The sequence below is a fragment of the Saccostrea echinata genome, unplaced genomic scaffold (assembly GCF_033153115.1).
Source record: "Saccostrea echinata isolate AGI-Se365-2 ecotype Australia unplaced genomic scaffold, CSIRO_AGI_Sech_v1 ptg000001l, whole genome shotgun sequence".
NCBI lineage: Eukaryota > Metazoa > Mollusca > Bivalvia > Ostreida > Ostreidae > Saccostrea > Saccostrea echinata.
Genome location: NW_026889750.1, coordinates 18,640,586 through 18,661,237, shown reverse-complemented (window position 1 = coordinate 18,661,237; position 20,652 = coordinate 18,640,586). Strand labels below are relative to the sequence as shown.

The following is a 20,652-nucleotide window of genomic DNA, read 5'->3' as shown; positions in this document are numbered from 1 at the left end:
TCTGGGGAGATTAAAAAAACAACTGGTGCATCACTAATGCTGTTAAATAGCACTTTGTTTAAAAGCATGAAAATAATTTACAATAATAAAATAATTGTTTTTATGCATGCACATAAATTAAAATAACCATTTTAATAGGAAAATAGGTAAAAAAAAAAAAAATACAGTTTCTCTTCATGAAAACCTATTGAATGCTATCTGCATCAGTTCATGCTACTGATTTCCCAATGGGGCTGTGTATCATCAAAATAAAATGTAAAATCAACCTGATTTTTGTACATATATTGCAATAAATTATGAGATACTGGACTTTGAAATGAAAGTATTACTTTACCCTTAAATTTTTGCACTCCCCCACTCTTGTGTATCTTTAGACACCCCCATAATAAAGAAAAGAATTATTGACATAAAAGTATTATTTTCCTACTTTTACCTGTACAATACTATACCCTAAATCTAAAAGAATGAATTTTCTGTTCCAAGTAAAAATCATGAATATTGAAACAAAATGCATTATAGCGAACAGGGTAACCGTATAAAGTTGTGCCAAAATTTTATATTTATCATTACAGTCCTTCATTATGCTTTATATACTATGTACATATGTCATTAACAGAAAAAAAAAACATAAGAAAAAAATTCTTTTCACAAAGTGATGAGATTCATTTGACAATACAATAATACTGTTAATAAATATGCAATCCATAATTTGAAAAAAAAATTACAACAACTATGAAGTTTTCCAAATTCTAAACATGCGAGTATTTTAATTCAACATCACATGAGCCTCAACTGAAAGTATTAGTCATGTACAGTGTATGTTGACAGTATTTAGGACGTAAAAGAGAAATTTAGGACGTAAAAGAGAAATGCATTACAATATTAAGTAAAATTTTAATATGGATCTAATTATTATAATTAATTTTAATAAAAGCATGAAAATATGAAAGTACAAAAAAAATATTTTAGAAAAGAAAATGGCAGGACTCTGAAGGTTTCAACTAGATGAGGTATAGGGGTCATGAATATCTTCAATTTCTATGGCAGTTGTTTCCCCTGGAAGCTGCCGAATAATTGACCTCTCGGATTTGGCTGAGGCTGTTCTTGTAGATCTGGCTGACCCCTGGCGACCACTGTTTCTACTGGTGGCTGAACTAGCCTGTCGGTGCTGCCTGTAAAACATTTCAGCCATTTCTAAAGTAACATCGTTACATCGACCCCTCATGTACCCACTAGCACTGTTTTGTCTGCTGCTTGCACTGTTCTGTCTGCTGCTAACACTGTCATGTCGTCTGCTTGTGTTATCTTGACCTTGGCTTGCACTGTTATGTCGTCTGCTTGCACTGTCTTGTCTTCTGCTCATGCTTTCCATTTTTCTGTTTTCACTGTCTCGGTGTCTGCTTGCACTGTCTTGTCTTTTATTAGAACTATCCATTCCCTGGCTTGTACTATCATGCCTCATGCTTGTACTATTGTGACGTCTGCTACCACTTTGGGATCTTCTACTACTATGTCTTCTGCTACTCATTCTCACCAAGCCCCCAATGCTAGGAGGCTCTTCTGCTTCAGAAGTGACATAACCACTGACAGAACCTGTCTCTGTCTTTCTCCTTTTCCTGTCACCCCATGATCTAATGGACTCTCTTTCACTCCTGTCTGTGCTCTCTAATTCCTTCAACTTTGCATTAAGTTCACCCATATATGCACTTGCTGTAAATATTGAGAAATTGGCCACTTTGCCCAGATGTTTGGGTGGCTCTGGCAGGGTCACTGCATCAAGACTGTTCTGATGAGAGTAAGAGGTTACTGAGACAGCTTCCATGCTATTCTTCTCCACATCTATATCCACTCCATGAGCGGATGCTCTACTGGCAGTGGAATTCCCACTCCCTCTTCTACTGCGCCTGCCCGCTCGTCTGCCACCGTAAGCAGATGATGACATAGCATTTGAGATTGGTCCTAGGACAGGCAATATCCTGTTCCTTCTTAACTTTCTGATCTTCTTTTTCTTTTTGGCCTTACTTCTTTTTCTAACTTGTGCATACTCCACCTCCATTTCTTCTTCCTCATCATCATCACTGGCCCTAAACTGACCCTGTGCAGCACTGATTTGTGAGTCAATAGAATGTCTTCTAGAGGCCATCTTCGAAGCTGCAGACCCAATGTCTGAAAAAAACATTTTTCTTATCATTGAATTTGTTAATTCTTCAACATGACTCAACTGTTTATAGAATGTACTTTGAATGTGTGAACTTTGGTATCTTGACATGTTGACAACCTGGGGTACGTCAACATATCCATCCATGCATTTGTATAAACCAAAATTTCTTTGCACCTCTTAACTCACAAAATGTTAACCATATATCTATTTATATTTATGATATTGACTTTCATCAACAGAATAGCTCTAAAATATTTATGGCCATTGCAAATCTTTTAGATGTACTGTATGGAATAAGGTTTGTTAAGAGTAATTCACCATTTGATTGTGAGGCACACTAAGGGATGTCAACACATTGACATGACCCACCTGAGTCCGAGTATTTTCGGAGGGTTCCAGCTGTTGGGTGCATCATACCACCCCTCCTCTTCACCAGCTTCGGCATGGCTGCTCTGAAATCTGACGACATGCTGTTGTTGGAACTCACACTGTTCAAATCAAACTTCATACCTGAAAAGTAAACGTGAATTTTACTATGGCCGATATTTCAAAAAGAACAAGGAAATGTCAATGAAACATAGGTTAATCAGTTATAAAATTTATGTCTTACCAAGTGGATCATCATGGGTGCTGGCAAAGCTGATAGAGAGTCTACCATTGTTCAATTCCTTCCTCTTCTCAAAAGCCTTCGCTATCACTTTGTGTTTCTTAAGTTTGACTGGTTTGTTTGAGGGCTTGTTAAACACTCTGGAGGAAGATCAAAGAAAGAAGTGAAAAATCTGGTAGAAGTGAGAAATTCTTCCATTAAATTATTCATTTATTCCTCTCCTTAAATATATATTTCATGACTTTTTCAAAGACTTTTTAAACACAGTCAAACATCATTATATCAAACTCAATAGGGCCAAAGAAAAACCTTGACATATCCAAAGATTCTTGATATTGAGGTTAAAATACAAAAAAAAAGAGTGTTGGGACTTTCATATCACCTAGAAATATACATGGTATTTGATATTATTTGAGATATTAAATTTTGAGATACCAAAGTTCAACTGTACATGTAACTGATTTTCTTTAAACTAAAAAGTTAACAGATTTTAATAACATACTTCCTCAGAAATCTCTCCCAGGCTAGGAGAGAAGCTTTGGTCCATGACCAGCTGCTCATAGCAATCCCTGCCCCAAAAAAAGCAAAAATATGGAACCCATAGGCCACAACACTGGGTCGACTGGACAGTTGGCAGGAGACGGAGACATTGGAAACACTCTGTGTCACTGTAGCATTACCCTGACAGCTGAAATTATGTCATTCATATAAGTAATTATATCACAATTACTGGGTTTAATTATAAATTATCAGTATTTTATTTTCTGTTTATTCTGTTGATTATGTTTCCATATATTTTTTTTCTCCTATGAAATTATAGTGGAGAAACATTTAAAATTTGATTAAAAAATATAGGGTACATCAATACCAAATCAATACCAAGGCTTGGTAGAGTTGCTCCCCTTAAATGCATTTCTATAGCGTTCTCATTACTGTTACATACAGTTAAACATGGTTACAGCAAACATGCATGTTTATAATGAATTCACTCTTAACAGTGAAGAGATTTTCACTCCCAGTAATATCTAAATGTATTATTAACTTATTAGAAAAAGGGAATTAAGATAATAATAACAAATTGAAATTGTTCATCCCTGACACTTTGTTATAAGCATTTTTTACTGTAATATCAAGGAAATGAGTACTTACTAGATATATTCTTTAAAACTCTGTGACCAACTTTGCTCATTAATGAAAATGTAGATATGGACAACAAATGAAATCACCACAAACAAGAAAGCCAGCAGTGTAAAAATGCCTGAAATTGTATAAAACAAAATATTTATACACACAATACTGTAAAATCGCTTATTTTCATGGAGTCAAATTTTCGTAGATTGACTTTGGTTCATGGGGATTAGATTTCGTGGTTGAAGAATTGTTGAGTTGTTTTTATTTTAATACTTCACTGAGGATATAAATTTGTGGGTCTTTTCATACCACAAAAACAATGAAAATTAACCCCCATGAAAATTAGTGCTTTCACAGTATGCAAAAGTGAATGACAATACATTGTAAATATTATCTGTGCATTCAAGAAAAGATTTACTATTAAGGCATAATTTTGTATGTAGAGGTTAATTAAAAACAATTTTGTTTGAAAATCACATGCACTCATTGTTTGGTGGTGGGATTTCAAAGTAATTCAGTAATTTCAAAGTACTTTAGATTTTACCTAGTCTGATAATGGTTTCCTTTATTTTGGACAGTGCTTTAAGACTGATGTAGTCTGGTGAATCCTTTTTCAATTTGATCAATGTTTTTAAAACTACAAATAAACCAAAAACAAAAGCCCATTATTATATGTTGAAACATTTATGTATGAACATGTTAACAAACTGTCTTTCTCTGCAAAATTTTTAAGAGGCCATGTCAGTAAGCATTGAGCTTCATACTATAAAAACATGGAAAGTGGAAAAAATTATTTCTAGCTCAAATTTTGTGAATATGATGCATATGAATAGTCTTTCAAAAAAATATCTAACCAGGCATATGACCTCTTGTTTCCGTGGCAACCAGAGAATTTGTTATTTGACAATACAATATGCAAATAAATAAAAATTTCATTTCATCCTTAATTTCTTTCTTTAACTATGTAGATTGGGATGTATCATTCAATAATATTTCTGTTGAAACAAATTAGAAATTCTTACCTAAAATAAGATAGATGAGACCGATCACAAGGAGAAGGCCAACAGGAAGTAGTACAAACCCCCCTCTGTAGCCACTGTTAAAGGCCCCCACAAAGCATACACCACTCAACGAATCTCCATCAATCTGGGGAAAAAAAAGATATTAAATGTATAATTAAAATGTAGAAAAGTAGACAATAATTGTAGTTAAATTTATCATCATTGTTCAAATAGAACATCATATGCTAATAGATTGTCAGTTTCAGCCTTTCAATTTCTGAAGAAAATTATGAAACATTCAACCTTTCAACATAACCATGTTTACAGTAATTCTATTCAAAAGAAGCGACAATAAATACATGTACATAAACTGATGCAAAACACTCTCTCCAAAGGAAAAAAAAAAACAATTTCTTTTGCTCATTCTGTAATTTATAAACTGTACAATATACAGCTTATAGGATTATGACACACTGAAATACTGGTAAATTACAAAAATGGTTTTTCCTCCATCCTCTTGTAAACATAAAACCTAAATACCTTATTGAATCAACACATGTAAAAATCCTATCAAACCACCTGCCTGAAGGAAAACCCACCTCTGATACGGAAAGACAAACAATCGTTAGCACCAAGGGCACACACCAGCTGGCAATATGGAAGTACGATGTTTTATTTTTGAGATCGTCCCTCTGTGTTCCTAAGGCTCTGAAGGTCAGATACCAAGCAAAGGCCAGCATCACAAACCAGAAAGCACCAGCCATCATAAAATAGTAAACCAATATAAATACAATAGTACAGGAAGCCGTCTCTCCATTTCTACAAGATAAACGAGAAGTGTCAATCAAACATTAGCACATTTTCAAAAATAAACAAAATTATGCATTTTACCTTTTGAGGCCAGCTATGAACATTATTAGTGATACACATATTTTACTTGAACAAGGATACCATGAAAACTGCTAAAAGAAGATTTCACATAGAAAATTTACAGTTATGAAAGAAGATAAGGCATCTTTTAATGTCACCCTGAACAAAGTCATATATCACCTAATTTTCTCTGTAGGGGTTCTCACAGATAGCTTGGACTTAACAGAAATGTCGCTTTCATAATAATTACCAAATGTAATTGTGCATGCAACATTCAAAATGGCCCCCTTTGTCATGGAAACAGAGGAAGGTCAGTTTGAAGTGACTAAGATACAGCTTGCAATAGCAAAGTTTCTAGTTGAATGTTTGTTTTCCTTCTATTTAAACATATTATGTACTGCTAATAATGGCTGCTATTAATACTAACCCTAATTCAGGCTCTCCTCTGCGTATCGTACCATCTGACTTACACACAATGTCTGTGCGGGCATTCCCCGAGAACTGGGCCATCCATCCGATACTGCCCATGAAGAAGCAGGCATTGATGAAGAAGAGGATGAGAGCAGGGTAATGGCTGGCTGTTTTCCAATCAATGATAAAGGTCAACTGTCAATCAATAAGTAAAAATAAGGTCATAAATACACATAGCAAACTCAAAAGTATTCAGATTCCTTGTGCAATGAAAGCAAGAGGCTCATATGCTGAACTCTCACTTGAATCACACTGCATTCACATGGAGATAAAAAGAATTGACTGTACACTTGCAAAGGAAATATAAATTTGAAATTCTTACACACCATGGTATGTGTTTCAGTTAATTCATTCGAATGTTTCATTATATTTTATAAGTACAATGATATTAACTCATTTAACTGAATAAAGGAACAAGACTTATTTCTGAAAAGAACAATATGTTAATTGGTGAATTAATAAATAATTACAAAGGAAAAAATTCATTGACTGTATGCCTATACATTTCTTAAATGGCTGTGAAATAACCCACTCCCTTTTCCCCTAATCCTTCAAAGATCCCCCTATTTTAAAATTTCAGTTTAGTTCTCTCCAAAAGTGCAAGCATTAATGAAAGTTATAGTTTACTTATGGTTATAGCCCACTTTAAATTTTCAGATTAATTCACAGATATATTTTGTGTATCAATTTCCTAAAGAACAACCAAAACAACCCAAAACATTTCTGTAGCCTCATTAGATGTGGTAACGAGTGCACTGTTAAATGGATCATCCGCTTGTTAACTTTTTTTATTGTCAAATGACACTTAGCAAGCCACATATCTTTTGACAATTAAAAAAAATTAAGGCACTATAGTTAGAGAAAAAAAACAGTAACTAACTCACAAGTTACATGGGACCTATGTTTCTTACTTTTCTTAGATCACTTCAAGTATGAAACCTTACGAAACTTTAAAGGTAAACTACAATTTTAGCAGAAAGAATGAGGGGTTGATGACAGCAGCCAAAAAGACAAGTCACATACTTGCCCTCAGTTTCACTGGTAAACAAGGAGAATAAATAAATAATTTTAAACAATCTAATAGTATGAGTCAAACTGTGAACTGAGGAAAAAAAGAAAAAAAAAATCTGTGAACATGAAATCATAATACAGTTATACCCACCTATTCCTCTCTGATGCAAAGAAGAAACAGAAACAATATGATAAGTTTTATATAATTATGAGAAATCTATCTATGACATGATGGTGAATTCTTGTTAAGTTACTCTAAATAGAAATAAAAAGACAAGTATTCTTTTTAGTCACAAATTTTATACATTTTAGGCATATGTGTTTGTATATAGCAAAGAAACAAGCTCTTCTGATAAACTGTACAACCTATCACTTCTATTTGAAGCCTCGAAGTATCCTGTATATTTACATAAACTCTTGAAATTCCAATTCACACTCTGAGAACCCAAGATGATTCTAAGCCAGTTAGTACCTGAGAGTTGGTCATGGTGACCTACTTATCACTTGTCATTCTCTGAGGACCCATCAACTAAGTTTGATGATTCTAAGCCAATTAATACCTAAAATATTTTTTAAAATTATAATCATAAAATTTTATAAGTAGGTCAAAGTGACCTACTTTTCAATTGTTTTACTCCAAGGACCCAAGATGCATCAACTGACAAAGTTTGATGATTCTAAGCCAATTAGTACCTGTAATATTTAATTAAAGCCATAAATTTTCAAAAGTAGGTCACGGTGACCTACTTTTTAGTCGACCTACTCCGAAGACCCATGACGCATCAACTGACAAAGTTTGATGATTCTAAGCCAATTAGTACCCGAAATATTTAATTAAAGCCATAAATTTTCAAAAATAGGTCATGGTGACCTACTTTTTAGTTGATCTACTCTGAAGACCCAAGATGCATCAACTGACAAAGTTTGATGATTCTAAGCCAATTAGTACCTGAAATATTTAATTAACACCATAAATTTTCAAAAGTAGGTCACTGTGACCTACTTTTTAGTCGACCTACTCCGAAGACCCAAGATGCAGCAACTGACAAAGTTTGATGATTCTAAGCCAATTAGTACCTGAAATATTTAATTATAGTCATATAAATTCAAAAGTAGGTCACGGTGACCTACTTTTCAGTTGACCTTTTTTGAGGACCCAAGATGCATCAACTTACAAAGTTTTATGATCATAGGACTTAAAATGTCCAAATTATGCCTCTAAAACGCTTTGAAATCGAATGCCTGCAAAGTTCAGAAAGTAGGTCACTGTGACCTACTTTTTAATAAATATGTTTTATGGCCCCAAGATGCATCATCTTACAAGATTTAATGATTCTAAGCCTCCCCGTATTCGAATTAATGACCTTAATTGTTTTAAAAAAGATTAGCCATAAAATTCAAAAAGTAGGTCAAGGTGACCTACTTTTTAGTTGACGTATTTTGAGGACCCAAGATGCATCAACTGACAAAGTTTGATGATCATAGGCCTTAAATTGTTCAAAATATGCCTCTAAATCATTTTGAAAAAGAATGGCCGCAAAATTTAAAAAGTAGGTCACTGTGACCTACTTTTGAGTCAACATGAAATGAGGTCCTTAGATGCACCAACTGACAAGATTTGATGATCCTAGTCCTTATAGTAAGCAAAATATCAACATTTTAATAAAATGTAATTTTTGGTCAAATTTGAAGTGACCTTAAGACCACGCCCTTTGCCCCAGGGTAAATCCCCGTGCAAATTTTAATCTACAACATATCCTCATCCTTTTGTGTAAGTTTGGTGATAATCTGCCCAGTGGTTCTTGAGAAGAAGATTTTTAAGCAACCAGTACTTTTGTTTCTATTTTCCTAATTATCTCCCCTTGTTAAAGGGTCACAACCCCAGTTTTAGTATAAAAGGGAGCCCTTGGGCCAAGGATACCCTGTGACAAATTTGACAATAATTGGCCAAGGGGTTCTTGAGTTATGGCCCATATTCTAAAAAGTTTACGCACAACGCACACCGCACAAATGGCCATAGCATTAGCTCTTTGAGCCTTTGGCTCAGAAGAGCTAAAAAACATGCCCATATGAATCAGGCCAAAATGTAAGATAATTTGCTTACAAATATGTACAAGAAAATAAGGCAAGGGACTAAGCGATACCTTTACTTCTAAAGTGGACTCAAGCAGAAGTCATATCCTTAAGTATGCATATACATGTAAAGTAAATTATAAAATCTTATACATGTACTGCCAAAGTTAAGCAATCTTGGTATCTATGGTATACCCCAGAGAAATTGTCATAATTTGCTCTTTTTTTTTTTTTTTTTTTTTTTTTTTTTGCAAATACAGTTGAACTTTGGTATGTTAAATATCAATCTCTTGATTACCATGGATATGTCTTAGCTGGAAATCCAAACCACTTTTTCTTGATATTTTAACCTCAACATATGTCAAAGCCTCTGGAATCTGGAAGTTTTTTTCTCAGTCCAATTTAGTTGAAAATAACAAGGTTTGACTGTATATATATATATATATATATATATATCTACAGTCAAACCTTGTTATCTCCAACTCAATGGGACTGAGAAAAAACTTCGAGATATCCGAAGATTCGAGATATTGAGGGTAAAATACATAAAGAATTAGTGGTTGGGATCTCCAAATCACTTCGACATATCTATGGTGTTCGAGATGTCAGTGTTCAAGATACCTAAGTACAACTGTATATCCTAACCAGTATCTTTTCTAAATATGAAAGAATTTTACTTTCAAAAGTATAATCAGTCAAATAAATAAAAACACCTACCATAGTGAAGAGAGTGCAGGCAATACAGAGAGATCCGAACACAGCAATAAAGATGTGGACCTCATCATGCTCCGCTTCAGTGAAGAGTGGATTTTGGCACTGAATTCCACATCCCTCCACCTCACTGTACCAGCTCTTCTGGTTCTCAGTTCTGACCAGCGGAGAGTTACACTGACCAGTTGTATCAAAAGTGATGTCATCATAAGTGTGACTTTGACCCTAAAAATAAACATGTACAATCAACGACAGAGGTAAAAATATAAAATAATGTCATTAAATCCGAAAGATAGTATTCTAGTATGGGTTATTTTTTATTTTTTGAGGTTGTTTTTTTTTTTTAAAAGAAAACTGCAAGAAAGACTTTGTAGAGGGAACATTTATTACATTCAGAAAAGATCTTCAAACAGACAATAACTTTTGTCTCAAATCGTATGAAATTTCATAAAATTTTTCTGTTAATCTTCCTCTACCTGTTCATATGAAACAGAGATATGTATATCAAGTACAAATATGACATGTATATGTAAAAAAAAAAAGCGCTATTTTCTACAGGATTGTTTTGCAGGAACAAATTAACTATATATTTTGAGTGTTCTCAGTTAGAATTCCTAAATAGTAATCAGGTTAATCACATTAATTCTAATATTGTTTTATATTGAACTGAAAAGCAAAGCTAAACTGCTTCGTTACAATTTTTTTGAATGCTTCATCATGACACCATTGAGCTTGTCAATCAAACAGTACTTATAGCATATTTGTGGTATTATAAACAAAGGGATGTCATTCCCACAATTTTGGCTTGACTCCTGGTAAGTAGATCAGGTAGGCATATAGATATATCTATCAATAAACAAACTTAATGAACTATGGAAACAGAGTGACTCAGTTGAACCGAGGGAACTCCACCTATCACAGATACCATCCAAGGGTCTATTATTAACTCATCCCATTTTGTCAAAGGAGCATTGTTTGTGAGATTTAAATGCTCTCAGGAGTCGTGATCGCAAATATGGAATTTTAACCAACGTTGGTGAAAGCCAGAGCACACAAAAGACAAGATTTCCAATTTTTCCCATTATCTGTTGTTGAGAGGGATTTAAATTCAATCCAGTATCAAAGACTAAGTCAGCAAACATGTGCATTATGATTTTCATTTAATTTTTAGATATCAAATGTTTTAAAATTGATTTAATTTTTTGTTCATTTATAGACATGTGTATCCATGCATGCAGAATTGAAGGATAGCATAAACAAGATATTTGGCCATTTTATTTGACTGATCTCTTCCTGCAAATAAAATTCCTTTAAAAAAATACTTTGCTACATAATTTACAGTGTTTTAAATTCATCTTGATATAAATGACTGTACTAGTATCACATTATCATCCTAGAGAGGATTTTCAAAGGGAGCAAAAGCTTGCTTACTTTGCTGGCTTAAAAAGAACTCAAATATTATATTCTGTGCTTTCATGCAATCATGTGTCATTTTCTTACACACTGAATGTAGTAGACTGAAATACATTTCTTTTTAAATATTCCATAAAGGAAATATCTATTCCAAAAATACAATTAGCAATTTACCCATCCCTTGGTTGTTTCTTTTTTTGTTTTTTTTTTGTTTTTATTTTTTTTTTTTTAAAGAAAATGCAGACATAAAAATGACCTGTTTCTTTATACTACCAGTATATGAAATGCAGCTGGTGTTTTCTTTGTAAAGTATCTAAAGCTGAAGATAAGGCTAAGATACATTACAATTGCTTTGAAAAATTTAGTTAAAAATTTTAAATAGGGTCACTATGGTCAATGACTAAAATAATGAAAAAAAAATTACCGCACAACTTGTCAAGTTATCACAATCCAGAAATGATGGCCAGCCACTGATCTTCCTTACAATGTCACATGGAGCACGAGTTTTTAGACACAATTCTCTAGAAGGCCTTTCAGCAGTTAAGGTATTGTTGTTACATTTTGGCATGTAAACAGAACAAAGAAAAGGCTGAATGACTTCCCAGCACTTTGGAGCTGCTTTTAGACCACTCCATAACTTCAGCTTCTCAGTTGCTTCAGCAAGGGATGAGGCATCACTGGCAAAATGGAATGAGGTATAGGTGAACTCTGGATACAGGGCCGTTCCAAAGCAAGTGGTGGTGTTTGATAAAGGAGTGCAGGATGTAACACTTGTGTCAAAACATGAGGATCCAACATATTTGACAGTCTGTACTAGCACCAGTATTGAAGAGGCAATGTTAAATTTCATATTGATAAGTAAGGTTTCAGGTATTGGTCCAAAATTAATTTGCAATACACTCTTGGACTTTGTTCAGTTCTTTTGCTTCTTGACATGGTCATCAAATCTAGTCATCAGTGACTTTTAGGGATGGAATTCTGCCTGGGTATATTACTGTGTTACATCTTCTGCTAAGAAAATGATCTTCAGCCCAAAACATGTCCCTAGAAAAACATTATTATTGTAATTGATACAAAGAACATATATTGTACTAAACAGCTGAAAAAGTTTTTTTTTTTCTCAGACTGGTTATTGCTCAAATGATGGACGCTAGGAAAGGGCAAAAAATCTGCATTCTATGCATATTTCCTAAAGAGTATTACATAAACATTTAAATACTATACTGTGATACTTGATGTAGTTTCAAAGCCTTGCAATAAACAAATACAATTTTTTTTTTTCAATTTTTACATGCATTAGAAATTAAATTGCCCGCCAAGTTCGACATTCATAAATGTAACATGCCAATAAATTTAAATACATATTGACGACCAGTATGGACTAATCTCACAAGTCAACAATAGTTTTGATAAGCTTGTGTTGTACCTACCTGTGTTGCACTATTGACCTACATATTGAATACACAAAAAGTACCACGTGGTTTGAAAACTTCCGGAGTTTTGGGGGAGGTGTTTGTAGACCATGAAGACAGATAAACTTTACTTGATGCCATGTAGTCTAAAAATTTATATTATTATTATCATGTATTATTATATATTTTTTTTCCAAATCATGTATACCAAAATATATTTAATAATGTCCTTGGGGAAGAAAAAAAATAAGTAGAATAATGAATTCTCATTAACGACTAATATCTGAATATACGGAAATGGATTTCAAGAGATGGAAATAATTTCATTCTTTCAAAAAAAAATATATATATTTATGCAAAATTCTTGTTTATAATATAAAAATAGATTTTTGATCTGTATAACGAATCTTGTTGTAATACATAATAATTATCTGATAAATAAAACGAAAATTCAATGTAACTTTATTTTGTAGGTCCTATGTAGATATTGGTATCTGATCATGTAATTGTTTAACTGTTTGATAAAGAGTCAAGTTTAGTCGTAGTTAAGAGATAGGGTCTAGCTTGTTGCATCTATTTTTTCCCTCTGTGAAATGATGATATTATTAAAGATTCTGCCTTTGCAGGATCCTTCCGTATATTAGTTGCAACTAATATGGCAGCCTTTATAAACATGTGTACTCGTCTAAGACAAACTTTATTGTCAATCGCAACAACCAGATAAAAAAAAAGAAACGGTAAATCTTACATGTTAACTTTCAAAACACATGTAGGTTGATATTGTGCGTAAAATTAGCTCAATTAACCCTTGAATCTTTTTCCTGGAACATGTCCTATTCTAAATTGATCAATCCAAAAAAGAAGAGACGGGTGTTTGCCACAAAAGAATCACCGTTCCCTGTTCCTATAGCAAGCATTACTAGGGAATCAACCTCTGAGAAGCAATGGTTGTATTACACGGGAAATCTAGTGGGGAACCAGGTTATGGTCCACCACTCAGGAGATATCAATTTTTTGTATAAAATGGTTAGTAGATCATTAACAATTCAGTATGTTATGTGATTATAGAATTAAGAGATCACATGTACCAAGGTTCCGTGAAGTTCAAAAAATTAAAGCTTAGACAAGAAAAAAAATCACTTCTAGTTTTTAGCATGTCTTTCATGTTAAATATCGTACCTAAGTTTTGTCTAATTGTTAATTAGTACACATTTTCATGAAGGCATACATATATGCTACATAATATTTAAGAGGATAAAAAAATATTTTATTGCTGTGCTAGGAAAAGTCATTTTTATATGCTATAAAAAATGCAGAGAAATTATATATTTTTTTATTAAGAAAAAAAGAGCTACATGCATGCTCAATAAAGCTGAAAAAAAAGTAGCTGCAAAGAAAAATTTGCTTTATTTATAAGAATTTGAATATACTAATTGCACATTTTAGGGATTTTTTGGCAAGGGAACCCTGTCCAGAAGTAAACCAGAGTTCAATCAAAGATGTAAGCTGGTTTCTCTCCCTAAGTGTGATGGAGAGATCAACACATACAGAGTGACCAGTAGGAGAAGGTACAGGTCATCTGTTATGATGTACTCCTCACAAACCCTTGGTCTTTTGGGATTGTTTACATCACATGATCTCAAATTTTACTTCAAACATTTAGCTTGCATCCTTGATAAAAACATAGAGCCTTTTATAATGATATGGGCTGTGGATATTGACCTTGGTAGCTTAATTGGTAGAGCACCTGACTAGTGATTCAGCAGACCCAGGTTTGAATCATGGTCTGGTCCATTGCATTTTCCTCCTTTCTTGTTACATAATTTGGTGCAGTTGACCACCCCTGGACTTGTAGGTGGAAGTCCATCCAGGGGGTAAAAAGAACTTGGGTTGTGTCTTTGAGGGCAAAGACAATTTTAGGAGGGAGGAATGTAATGGTGTGGGCTATGGATATTAGCTCTGGATATCTCAGTTAGTAGAGCACCTCAATAATGATGCAGGGTTCACAGGTTCAATTCCCGGTCCAACCATGCATTTTCTCCTTTTCTGTTACACTTTTTGAAGAATTCAAAAAGTATGGAATATTCAAAAAACAGGTTCCAAGCCCTGTTTATTTGTTGTTTAGGGTGCAAGTCTATATCTGCAAGGTATAATGGGAGTAGTTTTATCATTTTATTTTGTGTATCTTTTTCATCTTTTACTACCTGTGAGTTGATGTTATTCTTGTACTAGTGATATCCATCTTCTTTGATTATTCTTTCTTTTCATTCTGGGAGTAGATACTTTATGTGCCTTAAATATTATTGATAATATACTTCTTCAAATTTAAATTTTGCCAAACTCCTTCATAAATTCCAGCTACTTAAGGAGACTTAATTGGCAGAATGCCAAGTCAGGTGACCCGGAACTTGAAGAATATGACAGTTCACAGGAAGTGGAATTCTTGGATGATGAAATAAATCATGAGGAAGGAGAAACAGAGAATGATATGCATGTAGATACACCATCAAGTAATAAGGATAACAAGGAAAGTAATAATCAAGGTAAATTTCAAATGAGGATTCAGTAATACACTTTGACTAAGAGTTGCATGCTTATTAGTCCCCTACCAGTGAAACCGGAGGGGATTATAGGTTTCCACTGAGTCTGTCCGTCCGTCTGTCTGTCTGTCCCACTTGGTTTTCCGCACTTTTTTCCTAAACGCTTGCAGATATTGAGCTGATTTTTGGTATGTGAGTGTATCTTGATGAGTTACAGATCAAGTTTGCATTTCGTTCCGCTTCATTGATTTTTGACGGAATTATGGCCTTTTCAATTTTTAAGGGTTTTCCGCAATTTTCTTCTAAACGCTTTCAGATATTGAGCTGATTTTTGGTATGTGACTTTACCTTGATTAGTTATAGATCAAGTTTGCATTTCATCCCGCTTCATTGATTTTTGACGGAATTATGGTATTTTCAATTCTTAATGGGAACCAGATTACACTTACCGGTAGGGGACTAGTATTGCTAATGCAATACTCTCAGAATGCTTGTTAGTTTTATTTCACCCTAAATATTACTGGTTTTTGGATAGCCAGAATTATGAGGAGGACAGGGGGATTTAAATTCTGTTTTAATGACATAAACTGTAAAGTTTATTTGTATAACATTTTTTTTTTAATATTCTTCCAATCACCATATCTTTTATTGAAATTATTTGATTTTATGTATTATTACTCTATTTAGTGCCTGTCAAAAAACCCTATAAAATATACATTAACACCACAATTCAGACATAAAATAGTCAATAAATTTGCATGAAATATACTAGATTAACAGTACATAGATTATATGAATGTTTGCTGCCTAACTAATTTACTATGCTATAAATAAAAATCAGAATCAAATAGGAAATACATTTACATAGACATACATGTATTAGGTAAATAGAATTCATTTTTCGTCATATTTGTTAAACATTACTATGAATCTTTTTACATGTGGATCTTCTATTCTAAAGGTACTGTACAGCTGTAGCTGCAGATCTGTAGCTCACTAGTCTAAAAAATAACAAAATATTTAATCATCATATATTCAATATTTAAAATCTCAGGTAAAGATTTGATTGGTCCAGTAACCAACCAATCATTTGAAGGGAATGAATGGTCAGCAGCTGTGGAATCATGGGATAAGGCAGAAGCAGATGAGGATTTCTGGGGTGTGGATCCAACAGAGGAAACCAACAAAAACCAATCCTCATCAAATTTAAGAACAATAACTAATGATTTGACAGGTAAAAGAAAAAGAGTAGATGAATGGGAAGATTCCAGGGAAGATGTTGACTTCTGGTGTAGTGAAACTTCAAATGTTCTCTCTAATCAAGACAAAGATGCATCAAGTTCTCAAACTAAAATCATCCCATCAAAGGATTTTTCTCTGAATTCTGCTGCTGAAGAAAATGTACAGGTAGATGAAGAACTTTCGGAATTGGTGCCAAATGTTGGAAACCATGACATAAATAAACAGACTGAAATTTCTCATAGGAATTTAACTGAAACAACTGAGATGGATACAATGAATGTTCAAACTGGTCCAGATAAAGAATTAACTGATAAAAAGGGAGATGAACAAGGTGATCCATTGTGCGAGTCTGACGAGGAAGATGGAGAGTTGTTTGTGATGGAGGATTCTGAAAATGAAAGTGAAAATAGGAAAAGGAAATGGAAAGAACTGTCATGGAAACCAGTGGTTAAAGAAGATCCTTACTATATCAAAGAATTCTTACACCTTACTTTCCAAGAGGTGATCATCAATTATTCAGTTTGCTACTGCTTCTTTAATCTATGCTTAATGTCTTCTGGTAGTTCAGACATGTCTATTAAATAAGGAAATGTACTAAATAATTGTTCCAATGTAAAGAATATCTGTGTACCGTGTGCATAATTTCCAGGTAATCAACATTCACACTTCTGGTTTCTTTAACAGAGTTTCTATTTGGCCTATGGACTTGGATGTCTACGAGTATACGAAAATGACAAGGTATGTTGAAATGTTGAACAAAAAATTTAGGCACATCTGTGCTATTGATATGAATGTTAAGTATTTGAACAGGTACAATGGGTTCATCATTAATAGATATCATGCAAGATAGTTGTCCTTGTGTGTTACATACATTTGTCAGTCACTCTACAACACATGTACTAAAGAATACCTGGTAGATTGAGTCAGAGTTGACATGCATGAAATATAGTAATCCATAAATTCAGCACAGGAAATAATGGGTTAATCGTGTATATTTTTTTTTTTTTACAGCTTTTGAATTTGTCAGAGATGTGGGGGATATTTTGTCAAAGACAAAACAGATTTGTCTCCCTTTATGTAGCATACCATTACTTCAGAAGTAAAGGATGGGTTCCAAAAACTGGACTGAAATTTGGAGCAGATTTTAGTTTGTATTATTTGATACAAATCAAGTAGATTATAAGTTAATATATGCACATATTTAGATACAAATGTTTCATTCTTGTCTTTGTACATAAAAATTTTGACAGAAGTTTAATATAAACTTGGCTTTGCCTTTGTGAATGGCCAAATTTTGTATAGACATTGTTAACTTACTAGTACCAGTGCTGCAATGACTGATGAGCTACATTTCTTGGCTTTCTACTTTGCAGTAATATACAAGGAGGGTCCACCATTCTACCATGGTAGTTACTCTGTGCTGGTGAAAATGGTAGATGAGAATTTAGTCGAGGAGGAAAACTCACGAACTTTGACCTGGACACAGCTGGCTGGGTTGAATCGCCTGACTGAACATGTAGCCAAGGTGAGCCAACATGCTGTAGATGTTTCTAACTAAAGGCTATGTAATTTTCATGTCATTATGGTTAAGTCTCAGAACACATCAAAGTTTTAGATTCAAGAAAGGATTTGTTTTCTCATATAACCAGTGTTTTCTGTTGTAGGAACTGATGATATGCTACGTAATCAGACCTTCACACCTCACACAATCTGACCTCATGTCATCTCCCAGAGTTATCAGTCAATTCAAGGTTAAGGTACTGTAAATACTGTCATTTGATTGTAAATACTTGTATATATAAATTTGCAAAAACTATTTTTCCTATAACACTTACCGAATCTGACCATTGACTTGTTCAAAATTAAACACAGTTCTTGCTTTAATTTAAGCATTGAATGCTTATATTTGGATGTTGTCGGTACTATAACAGCACCTGGCCATGCCAACAAATTGAATGGCATTAGCATGGTATGACAATTTGTCGACACAGATAGATGCTGTTATAGGAATGATGACATCCAAAAATAAGCACTCAATGCTTATATTTACATTCTCTAGTTTTCTTTCTTCATAATTGTTAATTTCGTTAATTTTATTATGAATTTAGCACCTTTCAGAACTTGTGCTTAATAGACGTAAGAACCATTGTGAGGTGGAAAGTTAAATAATGCAAATGAATATTGTGAGGTGAAAAAATGACAAAGTAACAATTGTTATATTTTTACAATAATTAACAGGGTAATTGTTTTTAATTAAATTGAGCCATAACAATATACATTTTGGTATTCCTTGAGTATTGAAAATGCATATAGTTCCTACTGTGTATTCTACCAAGATTTTAACAAGGTTTCGCATGTGTTATAGGGAATCAAATGTAAATATATGGAATGAAAATTACACTGAATGTATATAAATATATGGAGTACACTACCAGATGATGGTGATCTTTGGTGATTATTTTAATACATTCACACTTTTAGTTTTAAACTCTGACTTATAGATAATTTCATTTACCAGTACATTTTCTGTTTTATATTTAGGAGATGGTTGTTTCACGCTGGGTTTCCTCCCAGGAAAGAGAGTCCAAGAATTTAGAAGAAATACCTTGACCTTATTTTTAATGACAATTAATTACTGTGCAATAAATTTGAGACCTTTGTTGCTTTCACATAGTGAAAGATGTCCACTGTTATTTATGAATTAAATTATTTCAAATTAAATGTTAAGTTTCTGGCTGCAAAATATGTCTTTCCAATTACACAGATTTATGTGATAAAAATATATATTATTGCACCATTTTTTAAAGGCGTTGCATAACACCCTAAAAGGATTTGTTATGAAATTAGAATATTTTTAAATAAATAGATACATGGACATTGAAATCAATTAATTAGAATTCTAAAAAAAATATCCTCAATTTTTTAATAAAGAAATTTAGTGTTTGAGTATACATATTATTATAGTACATTCTCTAGGGCATAGTCTTGTATCAAGGTTGATATTATTGTCTAATTGATGATATTGAGAAATAAAACACAATGCATTTACTTCATAGAGATATTTTCATTTCTGCATAGCCAAAAAAGTACAACAGTGCTCTCAGGGGTCAGATACTCTTTCTGAGAAGTGGAACTCAAACTTTATTACATACATTTATGTTATAAAAGACAATGAATTGGATGAATGTGAATCTCCTCTATTGAAAGAATGAATTACTTCCTACGCAATGATGTGTTGATATCATGAAATCAATGCATATGAACACATACTTTGACAATACAGCCCCAATATTTAGTCCAGTCAATAAAGCGAAATGTCAAACTAATTGCAACATAAATGATTTTGTCATAAATTAAATCTAACGTACAAAATATCTGCAGTAAAAAATCTAAGCCAATCTAATGAGCAATTGTGGCATGATTTAGCTTTAGGAATTACAATAAAAAAGGGGAATAACTCTGCAAGTCCATCCAAAGTTTTGCTGAAGTAATTAAAATAAAATTCCTGTTTTTCATGATAATCTGATTCAAATTTTTCTGATACAGCTCAATAAATCATCATTTTACATAGATTATATAAATTTGAAACAGATATTTTTAATTTGTAATGTCATATTTTTTGCTAATTTGGAAATAGCATTTCTAATAGATAGTGAATACAGAGTTTAAAAAAGAAAAAAAATGCCTCAGATTACGATTTAGCATGCATGGATAATTTCATTTGGGTATTTAAATAATAAATATAATAATAATAAAAAATATCCATAAAGATTTAGAAACAAAATTTGACCTATGTTTTGATAACTCTGCCCTAAATTTTTTATTATACCAGTAATTGCGAGGCAAAGAAATACAACATACACTCTGAAGTGAGCCTAAACATCTATAAAAAAAATCCTTGGGTATAAAAGGTTTTACTGCATCTTTAAATGTCATTATACACAGTTTAATGCACTTCCTCTTTCTGCAAGTTAGAAAAATACACCAAAATTTTAATTAAATTTACAAA

At 33.0% G+C, this 20,652-nt stretch overlaps 2 protein-coding genes across 2 annotated transcripts; one reads left to right on the top strand and one right to left on the bottom strand.

Moving 5' to 3' along the window:
* Positions 1-862: 862 nt before the first annotated feature.
* LOC133186584 (protein smoothened-like) lies at positions 863-12,452 on the bottom strand. The gene is made up of 11 exons (XM_061321816.1): positions 11,874-12,452; positions 10,043-10,261; positions 6,198-6,376; positions 5,500-5,719; positions 4,922-5,045; positions 4,444-4,536; positions 3,918-4,026; positions 3,271-3,456; positions 2,772-2,908; positions 2,531-2,671; positions 863-2,166 (listed from the first exon to the last, which is right to left on the bottom strand). Exons 1-11 carry the CDS (start codon positions 12,297-12,299, stop codon positions 998-1,000), a joined length of 3,003 nt encoding a protein of 1,000 aa, XP_061177800.1. The 5' UTR covers positions 12,300-12,452; the 3' UTR covers positions 863-997.
* Positions 12,453-13,557: 1,105 nt separating this feature from the next.
* LOC133195384 (tRNA-splicing endonuclease subunit Sen2-like) lies at positions 13,558-19,374 on the top strand. Its single transcript, XM_061331260.1, has 9 exons — positions 13,558-13,887; positions 14,308-14,429; positions 15,220-15,404; positions 16,456-17,144; positions 17,328-17,381; positions 17,655-17,790; positions 18,017-18,168; positions 18,308-18,400; positions 19,185-19,374. Exons 1-9 carry the CDS (start codon positions 13,690-13,692, stop codon positions 19,251-19,253), a joined length of 1,698 nt encoding a protein of 565 aa, XP_061187244.1. The 5' UTR covers positions 13,558-13,689; the 3' UTR covers positions 19,254-19,374.
* Positions 19,375-20,652: the final 1,278 nt, after the last annotated feature.